General features: G+C 45.2%; 3 protein-coding genes across 3 annotated transcripts; 2 read left to right on the plus strand and 1 right to left on the minus strand.

Moving 5' to 3' along the window:
* Positions 1 to 5,830: 5,830 nt before the first annotated feature.
* Positions 5,831 to 6,761, plus strand: LOC147963578 (uncharacterized). The gene is made up of 2 exons (XM_087529624.1): positions 5,831 to 6,308; positions 6,664 to 6,761. The coding sequence occupies exons 1-2, from the start codon at positions 5,831 to 5,833 to the stop codon at positions 6,759 to 6,761; spliced, it is 576 nt and encodes a 191-aa protein (XP_087385750.1).
* A 999-nt stretch (positions 6,762 to 7,760) lies between these two features.
* Positions 7,761 to 8,093, plus strand: LOC147963579 (ethylene-responsive transcription factor ERF071-like). The gene has a single exon (XM_087529625.1). The coding sequence runs from the start codon at positions 7,761 to 7,763 to the stop codon at positions 8,091 to 8,093; it is 333 nt and encodes a 110-aa protein (XP_087385751.1).
* Positions 8,094 to 24,374: 16,281 nt separating this feature from the next.
* LOC147963580 (uncharacterized) lies at positions 24,375 to 25,355 on the minus strand. Its single transcript, XM_087529626.1, has one exon. It carries the CDS (start codon positions 25,353 to 25,355, stop codon positions 24,375 to 24,377), a length of 981 nt encoding a protein of 326 aa, XP_087385752.1.
* Positions 25,356 to 26,898: the final 1,543 nt, after the last annotated feature.

The raw sequence follows: 26,898 nt of genomic DNA on the forward strand, positions 1-26,898 counted from the left end.
GGTTGTTTGCGTATGGGATAAAGAGGACTTGATGCTTTAATGCTATGGTTGGGTTTTACCTTAATGATCTTTAGTAGTTGCGGATGATTGCTGGAGTTCCAATCATAAGTGCACATGATCCAAGTCGAGAAAGTATGTTAGTTTATGCCTCTCCCTCAAATAAAATTGCAATAATGATTACCAGTGTAGTTATCGATTGCCTAGGGACAAATAACTTTCTCGTGACAAAAAGCTCTCTACTAAAACTAATTTAGTTGTGTCTTCATCTAAACAACCCCTAGTTTTTATTTACGCGCTCTTTATTACTTTGCAAACCTATCCAACAACACCTACAAAGTACTTCTAGTTTTATTCTTGTTCTAGGTAAAGTGAACGTCAAGCGTGCATAGAGTTGTATGGGTGGTCGATAGAACTTGAGGGAGTATTTATTCTACCTTTAGATCCTCGTTGGGATCGACACTCTTACTTATCAAAAGAGGCTACAATTGATCCCCTATACTTGTGGGTTATCAGGATGCACAAAATCTTAATGCGAAAGAACGTCACTTTATATTGCCACTGATATGAACCTTTATTATGCAGTCCGTCGCTTTTATTTCTTTGACATCACAAGATCGTATAAAGCTTATTTCCTCCACACCAATCAATCATACATATTTAGAGAGAAATTTGTATTGCTTGCACCGATGACAACTTACTTGAAGGATCTTACTCAATCCATAGGTAGGTATGGTGGACTCTCATGGCAAAACTAGTTTAAGGGTTTTTGGAAGCACAAGTAGTATCTCTACTTGGTGCTGAGAATTTGTCTAGCATGAGGGGGAAAGGCAAGCTCAACATGTTGGATGATCCATGACAATATACTTTATCTTAGATATAAGAAAACATAACCCATTACGTTGTCTTCCTTGTCCAACGTCAACTCTTTAGCATGTCATATTCTAATGAGTGTTCCCTATCATAAAAGATGTCCATGATAATATATTTATATGTGTAACCTCTCTTTCCTTATTACTTCCTATTAATTGCAACGATGACTAAAGCTATGTTTGTCAACTCCCAACAATTTTTTAATCATCATACTCTTTCTATGTGAAGTCATTACTCTCAATAAGATAAATATGATCTCTTTGTTTCCTTTTATTCTTTTCTCTTTCTTTTATTCACTCAAGATGATGGCAAAATAATCAAGCTCTTGACTCAACACTAATCTTTATTATATAGCTCACGGACTCGATTACATAGAGAGATCATAAAGCAAAAACTCAAAACTAGATCATGCCATAAACTCTATTATACTAGAGCAAGGTACTACTAATAGGATCGAACTAAGAAAAACGGTAAAGATAGGAGTGTGATGGTGATACGATACCGGGGCACCTCCCCCAAGCTTGGTAGTTGCCAAGGGGAGTGCCCATCCCCATGTGATTATGTCTCCTTCTTTGTTGATGGTGAAGAAGGTGGAGGTGTTGTTGATGATGCGGGCTTATTGTCCATCTTCCAAGGCATAGGCTCACCATCATAGAAGGATGATCGAGTCTCCGGGATCCTCAAATCTGCAGCCAAACTCATCATTTTGAATCTATATTCATACTCACAGTTTTGGTTTTGCAGATCATAGATTTGGGATTGAAGGTGCTCGATCTTCTCATGAAGCTTGAAGATGGCCTCCCCATTGTTGTCAGCATCCAGCTTGTGGTTGCTGGTGACCTCCGCAATCATCATGTGGTTGCTGGTGACCTCCGCAACCCATCACGCATCTTAATGGTTTGAGGGTGTCACAACACCTCCGCAAGGTAAGGGTTGATAACCTTCTCGAAGAACTTGTCCTTGGGGCACTTGAAGAAGCCATGATAATCCAGATCTGGCAGAAAAACAGCTCGAAACAGGAACAGAGGATAATCGCGTGATACGGGAGTCAAAACCTTCGAGAGGTTATATAATGAATTTTTACCGACCAAAACACGTACTGTGCAAGAAAATGGAGTCCGGAGAGCACACGAGGTGCCCACGAGGTAGGGGGGCACGCCCAGGGGGGTAGGGCGCGCCCTCCACCCTCGTGGAGCCCTCGTGTCCTTCCCGGACTGCTACTTATTTTTCTATTTTTCTAAATATTCCAAAATGGAGAAATATTGCCTTAAAAACTGTTTTGGAGTCGGTTTACTTACCGTACCACTTACCTATTCCTTTTCGAAGTCTGAAACATTCCGGAAAGTCTCCCTTATGTATTCCTCCGGGGTTACGGTTTCGATAACATTAGTTTCAACATTTATAGGATTACCTGAGATATAATGTTTGATTCTTTGACCGTTTACCACCTTCGGATTTGTGCCTTCGAAGTTGTTGATTTTTATGGCACCGAAATGATAGACCTCCTCGATAACGTAGGGGCCTTCCCATTTAGAGATAAGTTTTCCTGCAAAAAAACTTAAACGAGAGTTGTATAGCAATACATAATCACCTACATTAAACTCACGCTTTTGTATCCTTTTGTCATGCCATCTTTTAACCTTTTCTTTAAACAACTTGGCATTTTCATAAGCTTGGGTTCTCCATTCATCGAGTGAGCTAATATCAAATAACCTCTTCTCACCGGCAAGATTGAAATCATAGTTGAGCTCTTTAATAGCCCAACATGCCTTATGTTCTAGTTCGAGAGGTAAGTGACATGCTTTTCCATAAACCATTTCATACGGAGACATACCCACAGGATTTTTATATGCAGTTCTATAGGCCCATAATGCATCATCAAGTTTCTTGGACCAATTCTTTCTAGACCTATTGACAGTATTTTGCAAAATTAATTTGAGCTCTCTATTACTCAATTCTACTTGGCCGCTAGACTATGGGTGATAAGGAGATGCAATTCTATGATTAGCATCATATTTAGCAAGCATTTTACGGAAAGCACCATGAATAAAATGTGAACCACCATCAGTCATTAAATATCTAGGGACTCCAAACCTCAGAAAAATAATTTCTTTCAGCATCTTAATAGAAGTGTTATGATCAGCACTACTAGTTGGAATAGCTTCTACCCACTTAGTAACGTAATCAACAACAACTAAAATATGTGTATAACCATTAGAGGCAGGAAAAGGTCCCATATAATCAAAGCCCCAAACATCAAATGGTTCAATAACAAGTGAATAATTCATAGGCATTTCTTGATGTCTACTAATATTACCAATTCTTTGGCATTCATCACATGACAAGACAAACTTATGGGCATCCTTGAAGAGAGTAGGACAATAAAAACCGGATTGCAATACCTTATGTGCAGTTCTATCCCCGCATGGTGCCCTCCATAAACTTTGGAGTGACACTTGCGTAGGATCTGTTCCTGTTCATGCTCAGGTACACAACGTCTAATATCACCATCTACCCCTTCTTTATAAATGTGGGTCGACCCAAAAGTAATGTCTCAAATCATAGAAAAACTTTTTCTTTTGCTGGTATGTGAATCTAGGTGGTATAAATTTAGCAACAATGTAATTAGCATAATCAGCATACCATGGAGTACTACGAGAAGCATTTATAACATTTAATTGCTCATCAGGGAAGCTATCATCAATAGGTAATGGATCATCAAGAACATTTTCTAACTTAGACAAGTTGTCTGCAACGGGGTTCTCAGCTCCCTTTCTATCAAGAATATGCAAATCAAATTCTTGTAGCAAGAGAACCCATCTAATAAGTCTAGGTTTAGCATCTTTCTTTTCCATAAGATATTTAATAGCAGCATGATCAGTGTGAATAGTTACTTTAGAATCAACAATATAAGGTCTGAACTTATCACAAGCAAATACAACTGCTAGAATTCTTTTTCAGTAGTAGCATAATTTCTTTGAGCATTGCCTAGAGTTTTACTAGCATATTGAATAACATTTAATTTCTTATCAACTCTTTGCCCTAGGACAGCACCTACAGCATAATCACTAGCATCACACATAATTTCAAAGGGTAAATTCCAATCAGGTGGCTGAACAATAGGTGCAGAGGTCAATGCTTTCTTAAGTATTTCAAATGCTTCTACACAATCATCATCAAAGACAAATGGTATATCTTTTTGTAATAAATTGGTCAGAGGCTGAGAAATTTTTGAGAAGTCCTTAATGAACCTCCTATAAAAACCGGCGTGACCAAGGAAACTTCTTATACCTTTGATGTCCTTGGGACATGGCATCTTTTCAATAGCATCAACCTTGGCTTTATCAACTTCAATACCTCTTTCAGAAACTTTATGCCCCAAGACAATACCTTCATTAACCATAAAGTGACACTTTTTCCAATTCAAGTCAAGATTAGTTTCTTCACATCTCTGCAAAACTCGATCAAGGTTGCTCAAGCAATCATCAAAAGAAGATCCATAGACGGAAAAGTCGTCCATGAAAACCTCACAAATCTTTTCACAAAAGTCGGAGAATATAGCCGTCATGCATCTTTGAAAGGTAGCAGGTGCATTACATAAACCAAAAGGCATACGTCTATAAGCAAAAGTACCAAAAGGGCAGGTAAAAGTAGTCTTTGATTGATCATTAGCTGACACAGGTATTTGAGAGAAACCAGAATAACCATCTAGCAAGCAATAGTGTGTATGTTTGCATAATCTTTCTAGCATTTGATCGATAAAAGGTAAGGGGTAATGATCTTTCTTAGTAGCTTTATTCAATTTGCGGAAATTAATTACCATCCTATAACCTGTAATAATTCTTTGCGGAATCAATTCATGTTTATCATTAGGAACAACAGTAATACCTCCCTTCTTAGGGACACAATGGACAGGACTTACCCACTGACTATCAGCAACGGGATAAATTATACCTGCCTCAGGGAGCTTTAGTATTTCTTTTCTTACCACTTCCTTCATCTTAGGATTCAGCCTTCGTTGATGATCACGAACTGGTTTGGCATCTTCTTCCAAATTTATTTTATGTTGACATAGAGTGGGACTAATGCCCTTAAGATCATCAAGAGTATATCCAATAGCAGCACGGTGTTTCTTCAGAGTTTTCAATAATCTTTCTTCTTCATACTCCGAAAGGTTAGCACTAATAATAACAGGATATATCTTCTTTTCATCAAGATAAGCATATTTAAGAGTATCAGGCAACGGTTTAAGCTCAAACACGGGATCACCCTTGGGTGGAGGAGGATCCCCTAGGATTTCAACATGCAAATTGTGTTTCAGAATAGGTTCCTGTTTAAAGAATACTTCATCTATTTCCCCTCTTTCATTCATAAACATATCATTTTCATGGTCTAGCAAATATTGTTCTAAAGGATCACTAGGGGGAATGGCAATAGAAGCAAGACCAATAATTTCATCCTTACTAGGCAATTCTTCTTCACGGTGTTGTCTACTAAATTTAGAGAAATTAAACTCATGAATCATATCACCCAAACCAATAGTAACAACATTCTTTTCGCAGTCTATCTTAGCATTAACGGTGTTCAAGAAGGGTCTATCAAAAATAATGGGACAAAAGCTATCTTGTGGGGAACCAAGAACAAGAAAATCAGCAGGATATTTAGTTATCCCACACAAGACTTTAACATCACTAACAATTCCCATTACTGATATAGTATCTCTATTGGCAAGTTTAATTGTAACATCAATACCTTCTAATTCAGCAGGTGCAATTTCATGCCTAATTTCTTCGTATAAAGTATGCGATATAACACTAGCACTAGCACCCATATCACATAAGCCATGATAACAATGATCTCCTATTTTAACAGAAATAACAGGCACGCCTACCACAGGTCTATGTTTATCTTTAGCACAAGGTTTGGCAATTCTAACAGTTTCACCACAGAAACGAATAACATGCCCATCAATATTATCAGCCAAGAGATTCATGAGGCCGCCCACGCGTACGACGCGGTGGCGTGGCGCCGCAGGAGGCCACGCTCGCAGATGAACTTCTCAGACGCGGGGGTGCGCGAGCTGCAGGACCTCGCACCTCCCCTGCGGCTAGTCACCGAGGACGACCGCCGCATCCAACGGAGGTGGGAGCGCCACCTCCTCATCGCCGAAGCGGATGAGCACGCAATGGCAGTATGGTGTGAGCGCTTCCCGGAGGGTGTCGCCGCCGAGAATGAGTTTTGGGCGCACAGGAAGGTGGTGCGAGCCACAGAACGGGCGGACAGGCATAAGCGGAAGGCACTGGTGGACGCCCAATGCAAACTAGGAGCTGTGTCGACCTGGCGCCACAATGATCCTCAATGGGACGACGCATTTCTGTCGTTGGACTACACCACCGAGGAGGACGAAACGAGGAGTAGTTATCTAGTTTATCATCGACGTAATCTACTATATTTGCATCGTAGTATCGTTTTTATCTAGATTTATTTGTATCGTATGGACTAGCTTGTGATGCTGGGCTTGAACTTTGCTATGAATAGTTGTTTCATATTTTTTTTGTATCGTTTTTATCTAAATCTATACGTTGTTTCATATTTTTCGTCTGTGTTGCATCGTAGCACCACCTGCTCGTGCGTAGGATTTTGCAGCGCCTGCTGGATCTATAGCATTGCGTCTTATTTTACAGCGCCCGCTGAAGCAAGCGTCTTCCTACTGGCAAAAAAAAGCTATTTCGACACTGTAAAAAATAATTTAGCGTGTCACGTTGCACGCATGTTGAAGATGCTCTTATGCAGATGATACTGGCCAAATTTACGTGCAAATCACCGTTGACTTCCACTTACTTGATAAGGACGAGCGGCTGGATATAATTCCTTCATTCTACATGCCCTAAGAAGAAAGAGGAGGGTTGTGTTTCCGGGCCATTGGAAGGCGATGGTAGGCGTTGTGCAGATGGCTCACCTCTTCCTGATTCTTTCTTTTCTTAATCTTTTTTGGCGGGGGCACCTGCTCTTGATTCGGCACGGCCGGTTTGACAAACTCAAGCGTCAGGTTTCGCGCCGTTGCGGTGGGCTTTTTTTTTAACACAGTATGGACGCAAGCGTTTATACACACATGCATACACTGATCTCTATGAAGTACATGCATGCACACCTTATTCCTATGAGCATCTTTGAGAGACTGAACCGGCATATCATCTTGAGATTTACGAAATCACCGTAGGGACATCGTCGTCGACGGGAACATTTCCTCCTGTTCATGTATAATGTGTTGCCTAGTGTCTTATATCAGATCGGTTTTTTGGTTGCATTGATTAGAGCATGTACTTCTCCATGGTATCGGAGCCAAAAGGTTTTGAGTTCAAAACCGGCTGGCGCAATTAAAATTACAGCCCATTTTTAGTGCATGTTTAGGTCTGAGGGAGCCACACGTGAGGAGGGCCCCTCTGACCATCCAAGCACACATTGGTTCACGCGGTAGGCTCTCCTACTGGGTTCGAATAAGTTGCACACAACATGCAGCACACACATCCAAGTCCACGTAAACTCAACTTGGGTTTCTCACCAGCCATGCATGGTCGTTAGAGCATCTCCAACAACCGTTGTAAATATCGCGTGGGGGAGGGGGGTGGGGGGTTTACTATGTTTTAGTGCGCGCGGTGCGGTTTCGCGCGCTCCAGGAGACGCGGGAGATTTCAGTGCGTGGGAAAAAATCGCATACGCGAAAAAGCGTCTGGTGCGCTCTATAAAACACGCGCACCCGAGCCGGCCAACCGCACACTTGAGCGCCCCGCTGCCTTCTTGTTCCCCTCGCCGCCCCCTTCTTCCTCGCATCCGGCGCCCTGCCGCCGCCACCGTGCCCTTCTCTCGACGCCTTCTTCCCCGTCGACGACATGCCGCCACGCACCTGGAGCAGCTCCGGCTACTGCGGTGTCCACGTCCGCCCCTCTGGCAGGTTTTACGCAAAGATCCGTTCCGGTGGTGTGCGTCTCGGTCTCGGGACGTTCAAGACCGCGCACGAGGCCGCCCGCGCGTATGACGCAGCGGCGTGGTGCCTCTCAAGGCCACGCTCCCAAATGAACTTCGACGGCACGCGGACGCGCGAGCAGGAGCAGGAACTCGCTCCTCTGCCGCATCTAGTAACCGACAGCGACCATCAGGAACACCGTAGGCAGCTGTGCCGCCTCCTCATCGCCGAGGTGGACGAGCAAGCCATGGCGGAGTGACGCCAGCGCTACCCGCAGGACGTCGCCAACGAGAATACCTTCTGGATGGAGAGGAGGGCAAAGCGGTGCGCGAAACCGGCGGACAGACGTCGACAGAACGCACTGGCGACATCGCAGGGCGAACTGGGAAAGGCGTCGTTTCTTGACGACAACGATCCTCGGTGGGATGACGCATTTCTGTCGTTGGCGACGAGGAGGACGACTCGGAGTAGTTTCTAGTTTAGTTGCATCATAGTTTTATCTATTTTGTTTGTATCGTAAGACTAGTTTGTGGTGTTGGGTTGAACTATGCTATTTGTATTGTTGAATTTTATTGATATGTTGTTTCAAATATTGTTCGTATATGCTTTGGTTGCTCGTACGCGCTGACTTTTTCAGCGCCTGTTAGAACGGCTTGCGCGCGTAATATTTTGCTGCAGCCGCTGAAACCAGTGCTTTGCTGTGCGTAAGAAATATACTGTTTCGACACTGTAAAAATTATTTTAGCGCGGAGCGCGTTGCGCACTTGTTAGAGATGCTCTTAGGCGGGACTCTATCGTGTGCTCACACGGCTGGGTTAATAGTAAAGTATGCAGTACGCAATGTGGATTCAGTTAACTTGAGCTGTGGTTAAAATTAAGGCATGCAGTTACATTCAGTACGGTGTGGTGAGTGCTTACGCTTTCAGCTCGAGCAGAAGTAAACTCTTGGTCAAACTTACTGAAATAGGCCTGAAGTATAGTAGTAGAAATGTGCATGAAAACAGTCTCGATCTGTCGGCCATGTCGGGCAGCGAATGACGCGACGAATCAGCCGCTTCATCCGGCACAATGACAGATCATACTTTCTGTAGATACCATGAGCATACACACAAGCAAGCACAACTAAGAGGCACCTTAAACCCGCTTCATATGTCTAGACGGACCGCCCGGTCCCTGTTTGATCACGATTTTCTGACCTAGACGGTTCATCAAACGGTGTTCAAACGCCTAGGCTGAACGACACTTCATATCCAATTCAAATATGAGGCGGATAGAGAGCGCCCCGGCATGTCCGCCACGTCGGACCCGGCCGACGCTAGCCCATCCGACTCCACATAAATTCTTCCCATTCGCTCGTCGGACGAAACTCTAACCACTTCACTCCCCTCCGCCAGCCAAGCTCATCTCCAGCTCCTTCTGGTCGTCTCCGGCATGGCGGGCAACGAATCCGAGTCCTTGACCTCCAGATCCGTTGACCCCGAGCTCAACCCGCGCGGCCCCGAGTAAGAGATGGTCGTCCGGCTTGCGCTCTGCCGCGCCCGGGAGGAGGCCCGTGCATGGCTGCACTCGGACTCCATCCGTCGAGAAACCATTGCGTCCACCCAAATGGCGCATGGATCGGGCACTAGGCCGGCCATAGCTGCCTCGTCGGACGTGCAACCCCTCCGGTGGCTCGCCGATATTCGGGACGCACCATCGTCCCATGAGGCCATGGCGCGGCGTGCCTGTCGTGCAAGGCACCGGACATGGGAGACGGCGGCAGCCCTCGCGACGGCGGACATTGGCGAGGCGGAGTCGCATTCTCCGGCGCCCCGTATGGTGCATCAGTCCGGGCGCCGCAACCGCATCTTGGTGGACATCGACGGCTCGTCCCTGGGCGGATCCATCATCGATCTGACGTCCACCGGCACCGATCGGGTTCCGGGCTCCGACGAGGAAGAGTATGGCATGAGAGACGGAGACGCCTTGAGTCCCATGAGCCGGCTCGTGTCCCATGCCGTACCCTACCTTGTTGGCAAACGGATCAACACTCTAAGAAGCGCAGCCAGCCGCCAGACATGGCCATGGCGGAGTCGGGCGAGCGAGGAGCGGAACCGGACGAGCTCCGCTTAGGTTTCACGTTGCATGTAATAATATGAAATTGAGGTTTCTACTATAAAATATCCGAATGTGGAATGTGACTGCCCGCGGACACGTCCGAACGCGTCTGTGGACATTTGAGGGGCCAGATTTGCAAATTCGGCTGTAGATGCTCTAACTCACTCTCTTCTTTCCTCCTGGGCCGTGCACACCCTATGCGCACAGTACAGCCAGCCACACGCAGTCCAAGTCGGCAAACACTTTCTCTCGCATGCAACCGCACTGTTGCGCCGACTCCCATATTTCTTCGATCGTCCTCGTATCTCCCAATCACAATCAGGTGTGTGTCTTGTACTGCACATGCATCAGCGCGAGTGTGATTACTTAGGGCATGTGAAATGGTCTATATTAAGAATGCCATTTAAGATAAATAATAAGGTGGAGCAGACAAAAATCATGAGAAGAGGCTTGTCTTTTCTTATTTAAGAAAAGACAAGAGATGATTTTTTAGCATAATATGTCTCACCGCATTTTTAGGAATAGCTAATTATTAAAGATAAGGCTAAGAGATAAAACTATTCTAGATATGTTTTTTTGTCATCTTTAAATTACATGCAAGACTTAAGATAAGACTATTTTATCAACCATTATACATGCCCTTACCTATTGCGCATATAAAAAGGCCGGTGAGCTTCGACGGAACACATTAACCACGACGCGAAAAAATGACCATGAAGGAAAAGTGTGAATGCTGGGTTTCGAACTCAGGATCACACGTCGTTTTTTGTGCAGTAATGCAAGAACCACTAGACCAAAAACTTTCTGTTGTTTTGAAACTGGGAAAAGAGCTACTTAAACCGTACTTTTATGAAACATTAACGTAAAATCTGAAAATTAGTTGAAAAGTTCATTGATTTTGAAAAACAAGTTCATCATTTTTCCTAAAGTTCACAAAAATGTAAATAGTTTCATCAATTTTGAAAAAAAATTCATCAGTTTTTAAAAAAGTTCATTGATTTTTAAAAAAGTTTATGAAATTTGAAAAAAAGATCATTGAATTTGAAAAAAAATTATCAAATTTAATAAAAGTTCATCGAATCTGAAAAAGTTAATTGATTTTAAAATATAGTGCATTGAATTTGAAAAAAGTTCATCGAATTTGGAATACGTCCGTCGATTTTAATAAAAGTTCATTGAATTTGAAAAAAAGTTCACAAATCTGATAAAAAGTTCACGCATTTAAGGGGAAAAATGGAAATGAGAAAAGAAAAATGAAAAAGAAACAAGAAACAAGAAAAAAAACGTCCAGAAACTGACCAGCGTGTGGTTATCCTTGTGGTGAATGCACTGCACTCTGAGCGATCCAGGGCTCGATCCCTCGCTTGCACACGTTAATTTTTGCTTTGTTTTCAACAGGAAAAAAAAGAAACGGGCCGGTCCTGGGTGGCGCGGGCGTGCGGCGGGGGTGTGCGTCGATGCCTGTAACGGGCGCCGTTTTTGCTTTGTTTTCAACAGGAAAAAAAAAGAAACGGGCCGGCCCAGGGTGGCACGGGCGTGCGGCGGGGGTGTGCGCCGATGCCTGCAACAGGCGCCGTTTAGGAAATGCCTCCATCCAGGGACCAGGGGTCTGGTTAAGCATTGAGCTCTCGTTTACTCCAAGATTTAACCCACATCGAATTGTGATTAGTTCTGCTACTTCTATACTCGCGAAATGCGGTAATAGATGAGTCGCTGCACCTAGGAACTTACCATGGTCGTCATGGGCAATGACACCACAAGATCCCGTGAACCTATCTGCATGAAAGAAGCATCGACATTTATTTTAATAGCTCCCAGGCTTCTTCCATACATGGTCCTACTTGCGAGTAGGCTGATTTGGAGTGTTTGCTCGTAAAAGATTTGTTGCTATATATGGGAGCGGGCGTACCAATCATAGAGTGTTCCCTCCTGGCACTAGAGTTTGCTAGTATCACTTTTCATCACAGTAGTAGAGAGGCCAATGAAGGAAATATGCCCTAGAGGCAATAATAAAGTTATTATTTATTTCCTTATTTTATGATAAACGTTTATTATTCATGCTAGAATTGTATTAACCGAAAACATAATACATGTGTGAATACATAGACAAACAGAGTGTCACTAGTATGCCTCTACTTGACTAGCTCGTTGATCAAAGATGGTTATGTTTCCTAACCATAGACAAAGAGTTGTTATTTGATTAACGGGATCACATCATTAGGAGAATTATGTGATTGACTCGACCCATTCCGTTAGCTTAGCACTCGATCGTTTAGTATGTTGCTATTGCTTTCTTCATGACTTATACATGTTCCTATGACTATGAGATTATGCAACTCCCGTTTGCCGGAGGAACACTTTGTGTGCTACCAAACGTCACAACGTAACTGGGTGATTATAAAGGAGCTCTACAGGGGTCTCCAAAGGTACATGTTGGGTTGGCGTATTTCGAGATTAGGATTTGTCACTCCGCTTGTCGGAGAGGTATCTCTGGGCCCTCTCGGTAATGCACATCACATAAGCCTTGCAAGCATTGCAACTAATGAGTTAGTTGCGAGATGATGCATTACGGAACGAGTAAAGAGACTTGCCGGTAACGAGATTGAACTAGGTATTGAGATACCGACGATCGAATCTCGGGCAAGTAACATACCGATGACAAAGGGAACAACGTATGTTGTTATGCGGTCTGACCTATAAAGATCTTCGTAGAATATGTAGGAGTCAATATGAGCATCCAGGTTCCGCTATTGGTTATTGACCGGAGATGTGTCTCGGTCATGTCTACATTATTCTCGGACCCGTAGGGTCCACACGCTTAAGGTTTCGATGACAGTTATATTATGAGTTTATGAGTTTTGATGTACCGAAGGAGTTCGGAGTCCCGGATGAGATCGGGGACATGACGAGGAATCTCGAAATGGTCGAGACGTAAAGATCGATATATTGGACGTCTACATTCGGACATCGGAAAACTTCCGAGTGGTTCGGGTATTTTTCGGAGTACCGGGGAGTTACGGGAATACGGGGGAAGAAGTATATGGTCCTTATTGGGCTTTAGGGGAGAGGGAGAGGCAGGCCGCCCCCCCCCATTGACTAGTCCAAATTGGACTAGGGGGAGGGGCGGTGCCCCCTCCTTCCTTCTCTTCCCTCTTCCCCTTCCTTGTCTCCTACTCCTACTACTTGGAAGGACTCCTAGTTGGACTAGGAAAGGGGGAATCCTACTCCCGGTGGGAGGAGGACTCCCCTAGGGCGCGCCATAGAGAGGGCCGGCCCTCCCCTCCTCCACTCCTTTATATACGGGGGCAGGGGCACCCCATAGACACACAAGTTGATCTTCGTGATCGTTCTTTTAGCCGTGTGCAGTGCCCCCCTCCACCATACTCCTCGAAAATATTGTAGCGGTGCTTAGGCGAAGCCCTGCGATGGTAGAACATCAAGATCGTCACCACGCCGTCGTGCTGACGGAACTCTTCCCCGACACTTTGCTAGATCGGAGTCCGGGGATCTTCATCAAGTTGAACGTGTGCGAGAACTCGGAGGTGCCGTAGTTTCGGTACTTGATCAGTCGGACCGTGAAGACGTACGACTACATCAACCGCGTTGTCATAACGCTTCCGCTTTCGGTCTGCGAGGGTACGTAGACAACACTCTCCCCTCTCGTTGCTATGCATCACCATGATCTTGCGTGTGCGTAGGAATTTTTTTGAAATTACTACGTTCCTCAACAGCCAATTCGGTCGCGGATGATTTAGCAAAACATTGTATTAGTTCTGGGAAGTCTGAAGCATGGGAAACTGTCATCCCTGACTTTATTTTTCACCATTATTTAAACAATCTAGCTATCATTTGATGAATAAAGTTTATGATGCTAAAAAAGCGTTAAGCTCTCGTGTCAACGAAATAGCTAGCTATTTTTTCTTTTTGAAATAACACAGTAGCTAGCTTTAATTTCGTCCAGGAGAAGCAAGCAAACAAACTCTAAACCGACCCGGACCCGGCATATATACCAGAATCGTGGCCGGTTTGTGGGCCTCCCGTTAACATTTACGGGCAAGGCCCTATTTAGCAGACCTACTCGGGCCTTTTATTTGGGCCATTCTGTAAAACGGCTGGAAAAAAACGCACTTCATCGGAGTGGTACAGGATCTGCTAGAGATGCTCTAAGATTAAGAAGATCATAGTGGAAGAATGAATTCAGAAGGTAGGTATTACATATTCACTGTGAAGTGTGAGTGTCTGTGGTTGATTTCGACACACCCAGCAAACACACATTCTCATGGAAAATTGAATGCCACATTACAAGGATACAAAATAAGTTACCTGTCTCTGTAACCTAATGTAAATTGAATGGAACATCTATCAGACTAAAATTAAGTTGTTGGTACTCACAAATCGGACATCCTTGATATAATGCCTTCTTTGCTTAATATAATTTGGAACCGGCGTGATCCATCGTGCGGGTGCTGCAACCCTGGGGAAAACAGCTTCAATCTTGATGGGAAAAGCTTCAACTGTCAGCAACATAAGGTGCTCCTAGCGGGAAACGAATGGGGAGCTGTGAATGGGGGTGAGGGGTCGTGCGCATGGCGGACAGTGCCACGGTCGCGGCCTGAGGCGAACTAGTGTGCAGCGGTCTAGCCGACGCGCGGTGGTGCGGGCGGGGCTTGGTGCTAGTGCCTGGTGGTGCGGGTGCCCTTGGAGTCCGCGTTGTGGGGAATAAGATGAGGTGAAAAAATGATTGAATAAGAGTGCTTCCGTTGCCTTTTTTTAGCAATGCACCCATTGCCTAGTACCCGCACGATCCAGCGATCGCAAGGGACGCGTGCGTCCGGTGTCCCGGTAGCAAAAGTTTCCCCTAATCAGAAGTGTGAGAAGAAGTAGAAAAACACAAGCAAATTTACCCATACCACAATTTAAACCATATGTAATAAGCAAGCATATATGGCATAAACAATTCATTATAGCAGAGATGGCAACATCGAGTAGCAGAGGATTTTGCAGTTGAGCAGCTGCAGTTCCGACAACTTTCGGTGGTTAAACGCCGTGTGAATCGTAGCTGGAGTTCTCGTCGGAGGAGAGGTTTCACAATGGAGGTGGATGGGGGAGAAATGGGCTGCAAACCCTAAATCGACCCAGACCTGGCATTACCGAAATCACGACATGTTTGCGGCCTTTCGTAAACATTTACGGGCCGGGCCCTTTTTAGAAGACCTGCTCAGGCCTTTTTTTAGCCATCCCGTAAAACGGCCAGAAAAGGCGCACTTCACCGAAGTTCTACGAGATCTGCTAGAGATGCTAAGATTAAGAAAACCACAGTGGAAGAATGAATTCAGGAGGTAGCTATTACATAATCACTGTGCAGTGTGAGTGTTTGTGGTTGATTTGGACACACCCCAGCAAACACACATTGTCATGGAAAATTGAATATATGCCACATTACAAGGATACAAAAAAAGTTACTTGTCTCTGTAACCTAATGTAAATTGAATGGAACATCTATGAGACTAAAAGTAAGTTGTTGGCACTCACAAATCGGAAATCCTTGATTTCTTTAAGAAGTAGCAACATGATATTAAGCAAAGAAGGCATGATTGCCAGGATTTGTATTGAACGCCATCAATCAGAAGAGTGAGAAGAAGTAGAAAGACACAAGCAAATATACTCATATCACAATTTAAACCATATGTAATAAGCAAGCATATATATGGCATAAACAATTGACTATAAGTGCAGATGGCAACGTCAAGTAGCAGAGAATTTTCCACTTGAGCAGCCGCAGTTCCCGCCCGGGTCACCACGACAGCAGAGCAAATTGTGAAGCCTAGCTTTGTTTCATCGCCATTTTTCGATGATGATACGATGATCTGCCGCCTCCAAGTAGGCCAGTTCCACTGGTTTATAGATCATCATGTATCCAGCTGTAGATGCTCTTACACAGCTTACCTGAAAGATAGATAGACCATGTACAACGAGGCTGAACTGAGAAGTGGGGCGTGATATCTGCATGCACCAGGCCAATGTCTAGTCTAGAGCAAGTAACCAAGTTCCGCAGATGGTGGCATCAAGTAGCAGCGGATTTTCCGCTTGAGCAGCTGCAGTTCTCGTGTCACCTCGACGGCCATGAGGGAGAGAGCAAGTTTCGAAGGGTTTGTTTCATTGCCTCTTTCTACAACGATATGCCTGGAAATGCAAAATCTGCCTCCTCAAAAGTAGGCCAGCTCCACTGGTCTATAGAGCATCATGTACCCGGTGCGCTTGCACCACTCCACGGGACAGGCCTCCTCCCACACCTGCAGGATCGCCGGAGGTCTGGCCTCTATGTCGCAAGCGCAGAACCGGCGGGCCGTGGAGCAAAAGCCAAAGAGCAGCTGCCGGCCGCCGATGTCTGGGACCAGAATCGCCCGGCCCCGTACGGGCAGCTGCCAGGCCCCTTCCCTGCGCCACCAGCGGCGCACCGTGTCGAAGGAGAAGGTGCCCTGGTTTTGCAAGGAAATCCATACACGCGCGCTGGCAACAAAGTAGGGCGTCGCGGGCCGGTCGGGACAGGTGGCTCCCGGAGGGCGCGCCAGGCCCAGCGGGTGGCTGCCGGAGGACCAGTGCGGATTAGTGCCTCGTAGTGGGTGCCCGGGTGGTCGTGTGTTAGGAACCCACTCACGAATCACTCGAATTACTCCATTATAGGAAGATTAAGCTCAGATACAGAGATTAAGGAAGGAGGAAGGGTACAGGAGGTAGGGGAAGAGGAGGCCGCCGTTGTCGTTTCTGATCCAAGCCCGGATGGCTGTTCGCTGTGCTTGGTCTGGATACTTGTAGTCTGTCCTCCTTCGATTGGCATCCAGCCAGGCCCAGCCCATGAGCTGATGGGCTTGCTGCTTGGGCTGCTACTGGTGGAAATTGGGTCGCTGACATCCCCTACCCCTTGAGATTCGGCTTGACCCCAAGCCGATGCCACCGAGGACCGTTCGGAATTCTGGTCACCACTCAACATTGCTTGATAGCGACCAGTTCCTTCCAGTGAGTGAGGAATCCACACTGATAAACTGTTGCCGCCTGGGTCCCAGGGCTGTTCAATGTTACATGCCCACGTCATTGCTTCCTTTGAGTCAAACTGGGCATTACAAGGTGATAATCCGGCAACAATCACGAGCCAATTAACGGCATAACAGAAAGCATGATGACTCCACGGGGGCTTGGGCAGAAAACATGGTAAAGGCTCATCTGATCCTTCAATGACGAGGTGCATACATTTTGTAGACCACACAACAGAAGAAGCAGCTCCTGCGAATGTAATGAAGGCATCCAGGGACGGATCATCGAAGTAGAGGGTGCAAGCAGCGGTAGAAGAATCATAACCACAGGGAACTCGTTGAATAAAGCCAGAGCAAATCAAACTTGTATACCCAAGTAGTTGTAGCTTTTTTAGGGCTGGAGCTGATGGAAGGAGCCAACTGGGATTGCAGAAATCAGTAGAGTGACAGCCATGCAAAGTAAAAAATAAACTGTGGAATAACTACAGTATCTGACATGACTTCGCTCACCAGCTGATAGTGCTCATTGTCGTATTGCTGACCATCTTCCTCATATAATAATTAGCTGGGCCACAGTGATTCAGTAGGGCAAACAGTAGACTGCTTTTTCGGGGTTGTAACAGTTTTCAGCGGCTGCTCTAAACAGAATGGAGAAAAGTGCATGTTCTTGTAGTGTACATGCTCTCCTGGTTGCATGATAAGTAGTTCTAACTTCATCAGAAGGATCCTACTTCCCACCAATGAGACGCAACAACATATGCAACAACTGCGAATGGATTCATTGCTCTTCCATGCATGATATTGGATTCTCCCCTTGTGAACTATGGCAATAAGCTGCCCAACGGAATGAACCAACATTTGAACAACCACCATGTACTAGTTCCCAGGGAGATATTCACATGACTTCGGGCTTGTGGCTGAATCAAACTAGGTAGGTAAGAGAATATTCAGAGAAGAACAAGGGTCGCTGCTATGTACTACTGGAGCAAAGGCACTAAGAACTGAAGTATCTGAATCACTCTTCTCCAGGTTCCTCACCAGAGTAAACTTCCTCGAATAGATTTCAAAAGAAGCATCATAATGGACAGAATATTCAGCACCGTCCCTCAGCGGCAAGATATAGCATGCGTCAGACTGTCGACCCTGATAACTCAATTTTCCTTGTTGTTCTGCTGCTGAGACTACCGGTCTCCTGTTACTACAATCCCAATAACTCAGACACCTAGCATGAAAAACAAAGGTTCCGGGGCCAAAAATCTCCTCCAGCTCTACCGTATGGAAACCTGCAGAGATATCAAATAACCAGCATTGCATCGCTTTTTGTAGGTGTCTCCTGATGCTTTTTACTTCTGAAAGATGACTCCTCGAGATAGCCTGCAACTGAATCATATTTGAGTGACCGGCACAGTCTTGGTCTGAATAGGTGATCCAAATGACTGATCTTATAAGTAATTTTCGGCAAGCACCACCAGGTTTCTCTCGTGAAATTTGGATCAATAGGACCATGAGCACAAAACTGAAATTCCACTGTCCGTGTCTCTGACCATAACTGTACTTCTTGGCAATTGTTTGAAAATAATGACCACTGTAGTTTCAACTGCACACTTTGGCAACACCTCAAGTATTCTTTCAAAGAATTCAGAGCAGCAGAAAAACGATCCCTCACATACGTAATTTTTGGCTGCGACCTTGTGTACTTCAGTTGCGCACCTTCGTGAAAGCAATCAATCGATGACCATGGGCATGATCTGCACATGCTCTCCTTGAATTTGATTTGTATAGCGTGATCAGCAATTAATTTGAGGAATGCCAAATCCCAACCGGAACGACCAGCTTCACACGATACTGGACTATCATCTTCAGGTTGATCTTTTGCATGAACTTTTTCTTTGCTCTGTACTGTTCTCACTTCCCCTGAACCAGTATCCTCAGTCAGTTTATCCTCTTCAACATAATCTGCATGAAGTACTGCAGTCATCTCCATCGCGCTACACTAGTAGAAAAGGGGCCAACGGTCCAGGCCGGGGCAGCCCATTAGTCCCAGTTCAGACCAGAACCGGGACCAATGGGGGCATTGGTCCCGGTTCGTGAGCCCAGGGGGCCGGCCGGGTCACGTGGGCCATTGGTCCCAGTTCGTCTGGACCTTTTGGTCCCGGTTGGTGGGACGAACCGGGACCAATGGGCCTCGCTCCTGGGCCACCACTATTGGTCCCGGTTCATGCCACGAACCGGGACCAAAGGCTCCTCTTTAGTCGCGGTTCATGCCACGAACCGGGACTAAAGGTTTGGCCCAGAGTTTAGTCCCACCTCGCCAACCGAAGGGCGCCCACACCTGTTTATAAGCTCGTCCCTCTCTGCGTTGTTGAGCTCCTCTCAAAGTGAAAATAGATACACTTATAGAGGAAATTGGACCTAAATTCATAAATAGAAATTAATTATGAATTTATGTTTAATTTTCTCTATAAGTGCATCTATGTTCACTAACAGAGAAGTTTTTATTTTTTGTGACCTAAAAGAAAAAAGAAATCACTAAAAAAACTATAAGTATTTAGTTCTAAGTAGAAATGAAAAAATAAATAGTAAAGTTATTCATAAACTAGTGATTCACACAAATCTTAAAAAATTCAAATTTAAACTATTCAAATTTTAACTATTCATAAACAAATTTTGTGACCTAAAATAAAAAATGGGGAGGTTTAACTGACTCCATGTAACCCTAGATCCCCCCCCCCCCCCCGGGTAAACATCGTGCCCCTCGTCTCCTGTTACCATCGATCCTAGACGCACAGTTCGGGGCCCCCTACTCGAGATGTGCCGGTCTTGACACCGACTGTAGTGCTTTCATTGAAAGATCCACTGTGCCGTCGACAAAAAATCTGGAAAAAAATACTTATATTAACAATAAGTATTTTGTTATAAGTAGAAACAAAATGAAATCAATAAAGCAACAAAGAAAACAAAGAAAAAGTGTGTTTTCAAATTTGAAAACTAATGGCATTAACAAAAAATTTATAATTTTTCAAAAACTAAAAGCATAAAGAATTAAAAAATAAAGCAAAAAACAAAGGAAAAATGAATAATGCAGAAAACAAAACAAAAAATCTGGAAAAAAATACTTATATTAACAATAAGTATTTTGTTATAAGTAGAAAAAAATAAAATGAATAAAGCAACAAAGAATAAAATTATCAAAGTATTTTCTGTTCAAATTGGAAAATTAATGACACTAACAGAAAGTTTATAATTTTTATTACCTAAAACCAAAAATAATAGCTGAAAAACTAGTAAGTATTTTGCTGTTAGTAAAAAAAACAAAAAACTAGAATTTTTTTTTAAAAAATGCCGCATACTGGGCCACCACAGCCTGCATACGGCTAGAAACCCGCTAGTTGGGCCAGGATGCAGGCCCACAGTAGGCCCAGTAGGCCCACAGGCACAGGGAGTGGATTTAGGCCCGTAAGCCTGCAGTAGAGAGGAGCTCGAAGTGGTCGGCTCCGCAGGGCTTATAAACCACTCCGAGCTCCTCTCGGCTAGCGAGGTGGGACTAAACATCCCAACGCACCGCGACAGTTCCAGTACACGCCCTTTGGTCCCGGTTGGTGGCACCAACCGGGATGAAAGGGCGCCTTTGGTCCCGGTTCGTGGCACCAACCGGGACTAAAGGCCGCCGCTTCCCGCCCTTTGGGCTGCCGAAAAGTGGCCTTTGGTCCCGATTCGTGGCACAAACCGGGACTAAAGGGGTGCATTGGTCCCGGTTTGTGCCACGAACCGGTACCAATGGCTTTGCTATATAAGCAAAGACTTGAGAAATTTTCACATTTCCCTCGCAGTTGCCCCCGACGACGCCGAGCACATCGACGCCGCCAGGCTGCCCCGAGGCCGTCCGCCGCCCCTGCCGTCGCCCCCGACCGCGCCGTCGCCGTCGCCCGTGCCTCGTCGTCGCCGTCGCCGCCCCGTGCCCCCTGCCTCCTCACCGTCGACGACGTGCCCCTCACCGTCGCCGTCGCCCGTGCCTCGCCGTCGTCGTCGCCGCCCCGTGCCCCCCTGCCTCCTCGCCGCCAACGTCGTGCCCCTCCTCGTCGATCGTCGCCCCGGCTTGCGTAATTTCCTAATTTAGAATGTATAGTTAATTTAGTTGTATAGTTAGGATGTATAGTTAATTTAGATGTATAGTTAATTTAGTTGTACTTAATTTAGATGTATAGTTTAGATGCAAAAGTTAGATTTTTTTTCTGTTCATATTTTTTTGGGTGATATTATTGTTGCATATGCAAAAGTTTGTGTGTTCATATATATGCAAATAATATGTCAATTTTTTCATAGAATTTTTATGATTTTTTTGTTGTAATTTTGTTCATAGAATTTTTATTTTGTTCATAGAATTTTTATTATTTTTTTCTGTTGTAATTTTGTTCATATTGTGTAGGAATCTGAAAATTATGTATGATCAAAGTCATTTATGTATATGTTCATATTTAGAAGAAAAAGAAGGAGAGAAAAAAGGAAAATAAGAAGAGGAAGAAGGAGAAGAAGAAGAGGAGAGAAATAACAGGAGAAATAAATAAGAATATGAAAAAAAAAGAAAAAAAAGAGGAGAAGAAGAAGGAATAGAGGAGAAGAAGAAGAAAGAGGAGAAGAAGAAGGAAAGAAGAAGAATTCTTCTTCTTCTCCCCTATTATTCCTTCTTCTTCTCTTTTTTTTTTCTTTTTTTCTTCTCCTTTTCCTTTCTTCTTCTCCTCTTTTTTTCTTCTTCTTCCTCTTCTTATTTTTTGTTATCGGGTATGTCATTGTCGACATACCCCCCCTCCCCGATAACTTTTAGTAATTAGTACTACTTAGAAAGTGTTTAATGGAATTAGTTAGAACTAGGTAAACTGGTTTATTTTACTATAGAAGTAGTTTATTTTTAGGAAGAAAATTAATAGAACTAGTTTATTTTTTTAGTTAAAGCAATTATTCCCGCATCGACGTGGACGATGCCTATCCCGCATCCTCGTCGTCGAGTCGGCGGCGGACGACACCTACTTGACCAGATGGGCCATGTCCGGGACTGGGCTCCGCCGGGGTGGTACTGGGAGGTGCTACCTTCCGGGGGGCGTAGCTTGGTGAGGAGCCAGCCCGTCGTTGACCCGATCCTTGTTTGGTGTTGGTCGCGTGGGTCAGTGACGGTGCCGAGGCTTCCGGACACCGCGGAGGTGGTACGTCACCGTGTCAGCGAGGAGGATGAGCACGTCCGTCGCTACATGGTTGCGTTGGAGGGCAGGTTCGAGAATACCTCGCAGGTTCTTCAGGGATCTCACTGGAGCTATGATCTTGTGATGGTTCCTTCCCTTTGGGTGTCCACCGCCCGCGCCGATACCCGTCGGGCACTACGGTTCTAGCTGTACTGGCGATATGTATGATATATAGTATTCGACGTGTATTAGTGATAATATTCGATGTACGGACACATGGAGATGATGTAGTTTTTCTTATAATTGAAGGAATCCTAATTTGAATACTACTTTATTTTGCGATTTGATTTCTCTTATTGAATGCTCAAATTGGAGAGCACTATGCAAGGCATATGCATATGATTAGTTGAATAATAATGATCTAATTTAGTCTTTGAATTATGAGCGTATAGGAAATGTCATCATCGGACGACGAAAGTCTCCCGGGGGAGTGCGACTGGTGCCACGACGATCGAGGTTAGTGTGACAGGCCTCACCTGGACGATGGTCGGCGCTTCAGCATTAAGCTCGAGGAGACCTTCGAAGTTGAAACGGTACGCAAGGACGACAAGTGTTTTTTTTTCATAATTAAGCATGACTTCAACTATTTCAACGTGTAATTTTCATCTTTTACAATTCGAGTATAGTTTATCCCATGCCATGCAAGACGCTATGTCTTGGAGAGGATGGATTTTGAAGACCATGAAAATTTTGAAACGAAGAAAATTCACCTAAGGACCCATCATGATGTGGATTTTGAAGTAAAGTTGTATAATGCTGAGAGCGTAACCCATTTTGGTTGCAAAAATTGGGAAGCATTTTGCAAATTGTATGGTTTTGATGAGGGTATGCTTGTCACCATGGATCTTGGTGATCCTGAAATCGAGCAAGGCAATATGGACATTTGGGTCCTTGTTGATACTCCACCAGTTCTACCGCTATGTGAGTTTCTCAAACATAGTTAATTATTAATTAATTTATATTGTTCATGTCAAAATAGTTGACAGCTTATTTCCATTGACAGCTTATTTTGAAGTATCAAAGAATGTGCAGAAGACTACACCGATGGCTCTGAGTTAACTTGCAAGGAGAAAACTCATCTGGTTGGATTTTGTAATGATCTTGAGAATTACAATATCTACAATCGAACTCCTCAACATTATGGTCAATACGTACCACTAGTGCACGTGTTGAACTACGGTAACTACCATGGAGATACCTTAGTAAGATTTTTTACTATTACGACATCCGTGCATCTTTTTGCATACTTCTAAAACTAGTACATCATTGCTAACTACGAAGTTATTACTATGTTTTTCAACAGAGAATCCCAGAGGATTGTGTGCCTCATTTGATGTATCAGAATGGCGGCAGCCTTCGTGTTTTGAACATATATCCAGGTCATCCTACGAATCTCAACTGTCCATACCGGATTTCTAAAAGAAGTGGGGACATGACAATCAAAGGATGGAAAAAATGTATGGACAGTTGTAAGGAGCTTCTTGGAAACAAAAGGAAGCGAGGCGCTATAATTGGAGACAGGATGATCTCCATTCTTCATAATGGAGAGTCAGGGTCTATATTGTTTTATGCTATTTTACCTTAAGTGTGTTTAGGTCCTACCTGATACTGATGATCATGTGCTAAGAACAATTATGTAGGGTTGGGTTCGATGACTATGAGGATGATGATCGTATGACTTATTATTAATAACGAGTAGAAGTTGTATGATGATGCTTGATTAACTAGTAGGACTTGTTATTATATATGATGATGTATGATGCGAGCATGCATGAGTTATTATATATATATTTGCAGGTGAAATGAACATAGCAGTAGCGTAGGTAAACCAAGGATGAAGATATAAGAGATGACACTTCTTTCTATTAGCTAGCTAATAACAACCTAAAAATAACCCCTAAAACCTCAGCTCCAGCCAGCTGCTGACGCGTGGAAGCCTTTTGGTCCCGGTTTATGTCATCAACCGGGACCAAAGGCCCCCCTGCCTGGGCTGCCGGCAGCGGCCACGTGGAGGCCCATCTGTCCTGGTTCTGGTTTAAACCGGGACTAAAGGGTGAGGGTATTAGGAACCGGGACTAAAGGCCCTTATGAACCGGGACAAAAGGCCGGTTTTCTACTAGTGCTAGCATCTTGAATTTGTTCCTTTTCTTCAACATAGGAGCTGAGTGCATTAATCTCCTAAGAAACACGCACTGGACCAAGTTCTGTTGGAAATACTTGAGATGGCGCACACATGATTCCATGTGTACGTGATGCATCTTCCTTCTCATCATGGTTCAGCGAGGCATTATGCAAGAAAACAGTCTTCGCAGGATCTGTACCGCTACTGTCTGCATCGGTTCCATTACCAGGGCCCTCTCGGGGAACATGAGGTCGGAACGACGGCCACGGGCTAGGCCTGAAGAGGGATCCCATGTGATTGAACTGTACTTGTACAGGCGGGGGCCATGGTTGATGTTCGAAGGAAGGCGGGCGCAGACGCTCAACGATGGCAGTGTCATGTGTCTTGTCGGTACTGTCGATGGTGGCGGTCAGAGGCTTCACCCAGTTGCCCACATAGGCGGGGCATTCTGCCAAGCACTTGGATGGCGTTGGTGCAACCAAGTTGCTGGGAACAAGGAGAACGACGATGTGGTCCGCCTCGCTCAAAACTTGGGTGGAGGTGTGGATGGAGGGAAGTGGCGAGTCGCCCAGCTCCCGTGCGCTGGTCTTGAGGTCGACGTCGGTGGTGGTTGCCACTGGGGTGGAAATCTCGGAGGCGACCACCCGGTGGATGAGGTCAGCCACGGGCTCCGGGTGGGCAGTTGTGGCAGCGTCGTGGACCTCGTTGACGCTGGCGATGGGGGCGACCTGGGTCAGGCACTCCGTCAAACAGGTGACGGGCACCATCTCGATGCAGACCCAGGGTGCATCATGGGCGACCGTGGTGGCCTCCTGGGCCTTGGTGATGGTGGAGAAGACGTCGGGGACGACCGCCGGGGCTCTGGTGTCGTCGGTGAGGCCGCCATCGGCTATCGTGCCCATGGGGCAAGCCGGCTGCGGGGTCGAGACGCCCGTGAGGATCTTCAACATCCGCGCGTGCTGCTTGTCCACGGCATCATAGCGCGCCATGGTCCGTGCGTGGTAATCGTCCAAGTAGGCCTTCAGCTCCGGGTGCATGGTGGTGGAAGAAATTGATGAACTCAGAAAAAAAATTGAGCAAAAATTGGACGAACTCGGGAGAATTTGTGGCGAATCGGAATCGGAAGGGTGGAAGGAGGCTATGATGCCAGGATGTTAGGAACCCACTCACGAATCACTCGAATTACTCCATTATAGGAAGATTAAGCTCAGATACAGAGATTAAGGAGGGAGGAAGGGTACAGGAGGTAGGGGAAGAGGAGGCCGCCGTTGTCGTTTCTGATCCAAGCCCGGATGGCTGTTCGCTGTGCTTGGTCTGGATACTTGTAGTCTGTCCTCCTTCGATTGGCATCCAGCCAGGCCCAGCCCATGAGCTGATGGGCTTGCTGCTTGGGCTGCTACTGGTGGAAATTGGGTCGCTGACATCCCCTACCCCTTGAGATTCGGCTTGACCCCAAGCCGATGCCACCGAGGACCGTTCGGAATTCTGGTCACCACTCAACATTGCTTGATAGCGACCAGTTCCTTCCAGTGAGTGAGGAATCCACACTGATAAACTGTTGCCGCCTGGGTCCCAGGGCTGTTCAATGTTACATGCCCACGTCATTGCTTCCTTTGAGTCAAACTGGGCATTACAAGGTGATAATCCGGCAACAATCACGAGCCAATTAACGGCATAACAGAAAGCATGATGACTCCACGGGGGCTTGGGCAGAAAACATGGTAAAGGCTCATCTGATCCTTCAATGACGAGGTGCATACATTTTGTAGACCACACAACAGAAGAAGCAGCTCCTGCGAATGTAATGAAGGCATCCAGGGACGGATCATCGAAGTAGAGGGTGCAAGCAGCGGTAGAAGAATCATAACCACAGGGAACTCGTTGAATAAAGCCAGAGCAAATCAAACTTGTATACCCAAGTAGTTGTAGCTTTTTTAGGGCTGGAGCTGATGGAAGGAGCCAACTGGGATTGCAGAAATCAGTAGAGTGACAGCCATGCAAAGTAAAAAATAAACTGTGGAATAACTACAGTATCTGACATGACTTCGCTCACCAGCTGATAGTGCTCATTGTCGTATTGCTGACCATCTTCCTCATATAATAATTAGCTGGGCCACAGTGATTCAGTAGGGCAAACAGTAGACTGCTTTTTCGGGGTTGTAACAGTTTTCAGCGGCTGCTCTAAACAGAATGGAGAAAAGTGCATGTTCTTGTAGTGTACATGCTCTCCTGGTTGCATGATAAGTAGTTCTAACTTCATCAGAAGGATCCTACTTCCCACCAATGAGACGCAACAACATATGCAACAACTGCGAATGGATTCATTGCTCTTCCATGCATGATATTGGATTCTCCCCTTGTGAACTATGGCAATAAGCTGCCCAACGGAATGAACCAACATTTGAACAACCACCATGTACTAGTTCCCAGGGAGATATTCACATGACTTCGGGCTTGTGGCTGAATCAAACTAGGTAGGTAAGAGAATATTCAGAGAAGAACAAGGGTCGCTGCTATGTACTACTGGAGCAAAGGCACTAAGAACTGAAGTATCTGAATCACTCTTCTCCAGGTTCCTCA

The sequence above is a fragment of the Triticum urartu genome, chromosome 6A, assembly GCF_056163025.1.
Source record: "Triticum urartu cultivar PI428250 chromosome 6A, HENAU_Tu73, whole genome shotgun sequence".
NCBI lineage: Eukaryota > Viridiplantae > Streptophyta > Magnoliopsida > Poales > Poaceae > Triticum > Triticum urartu.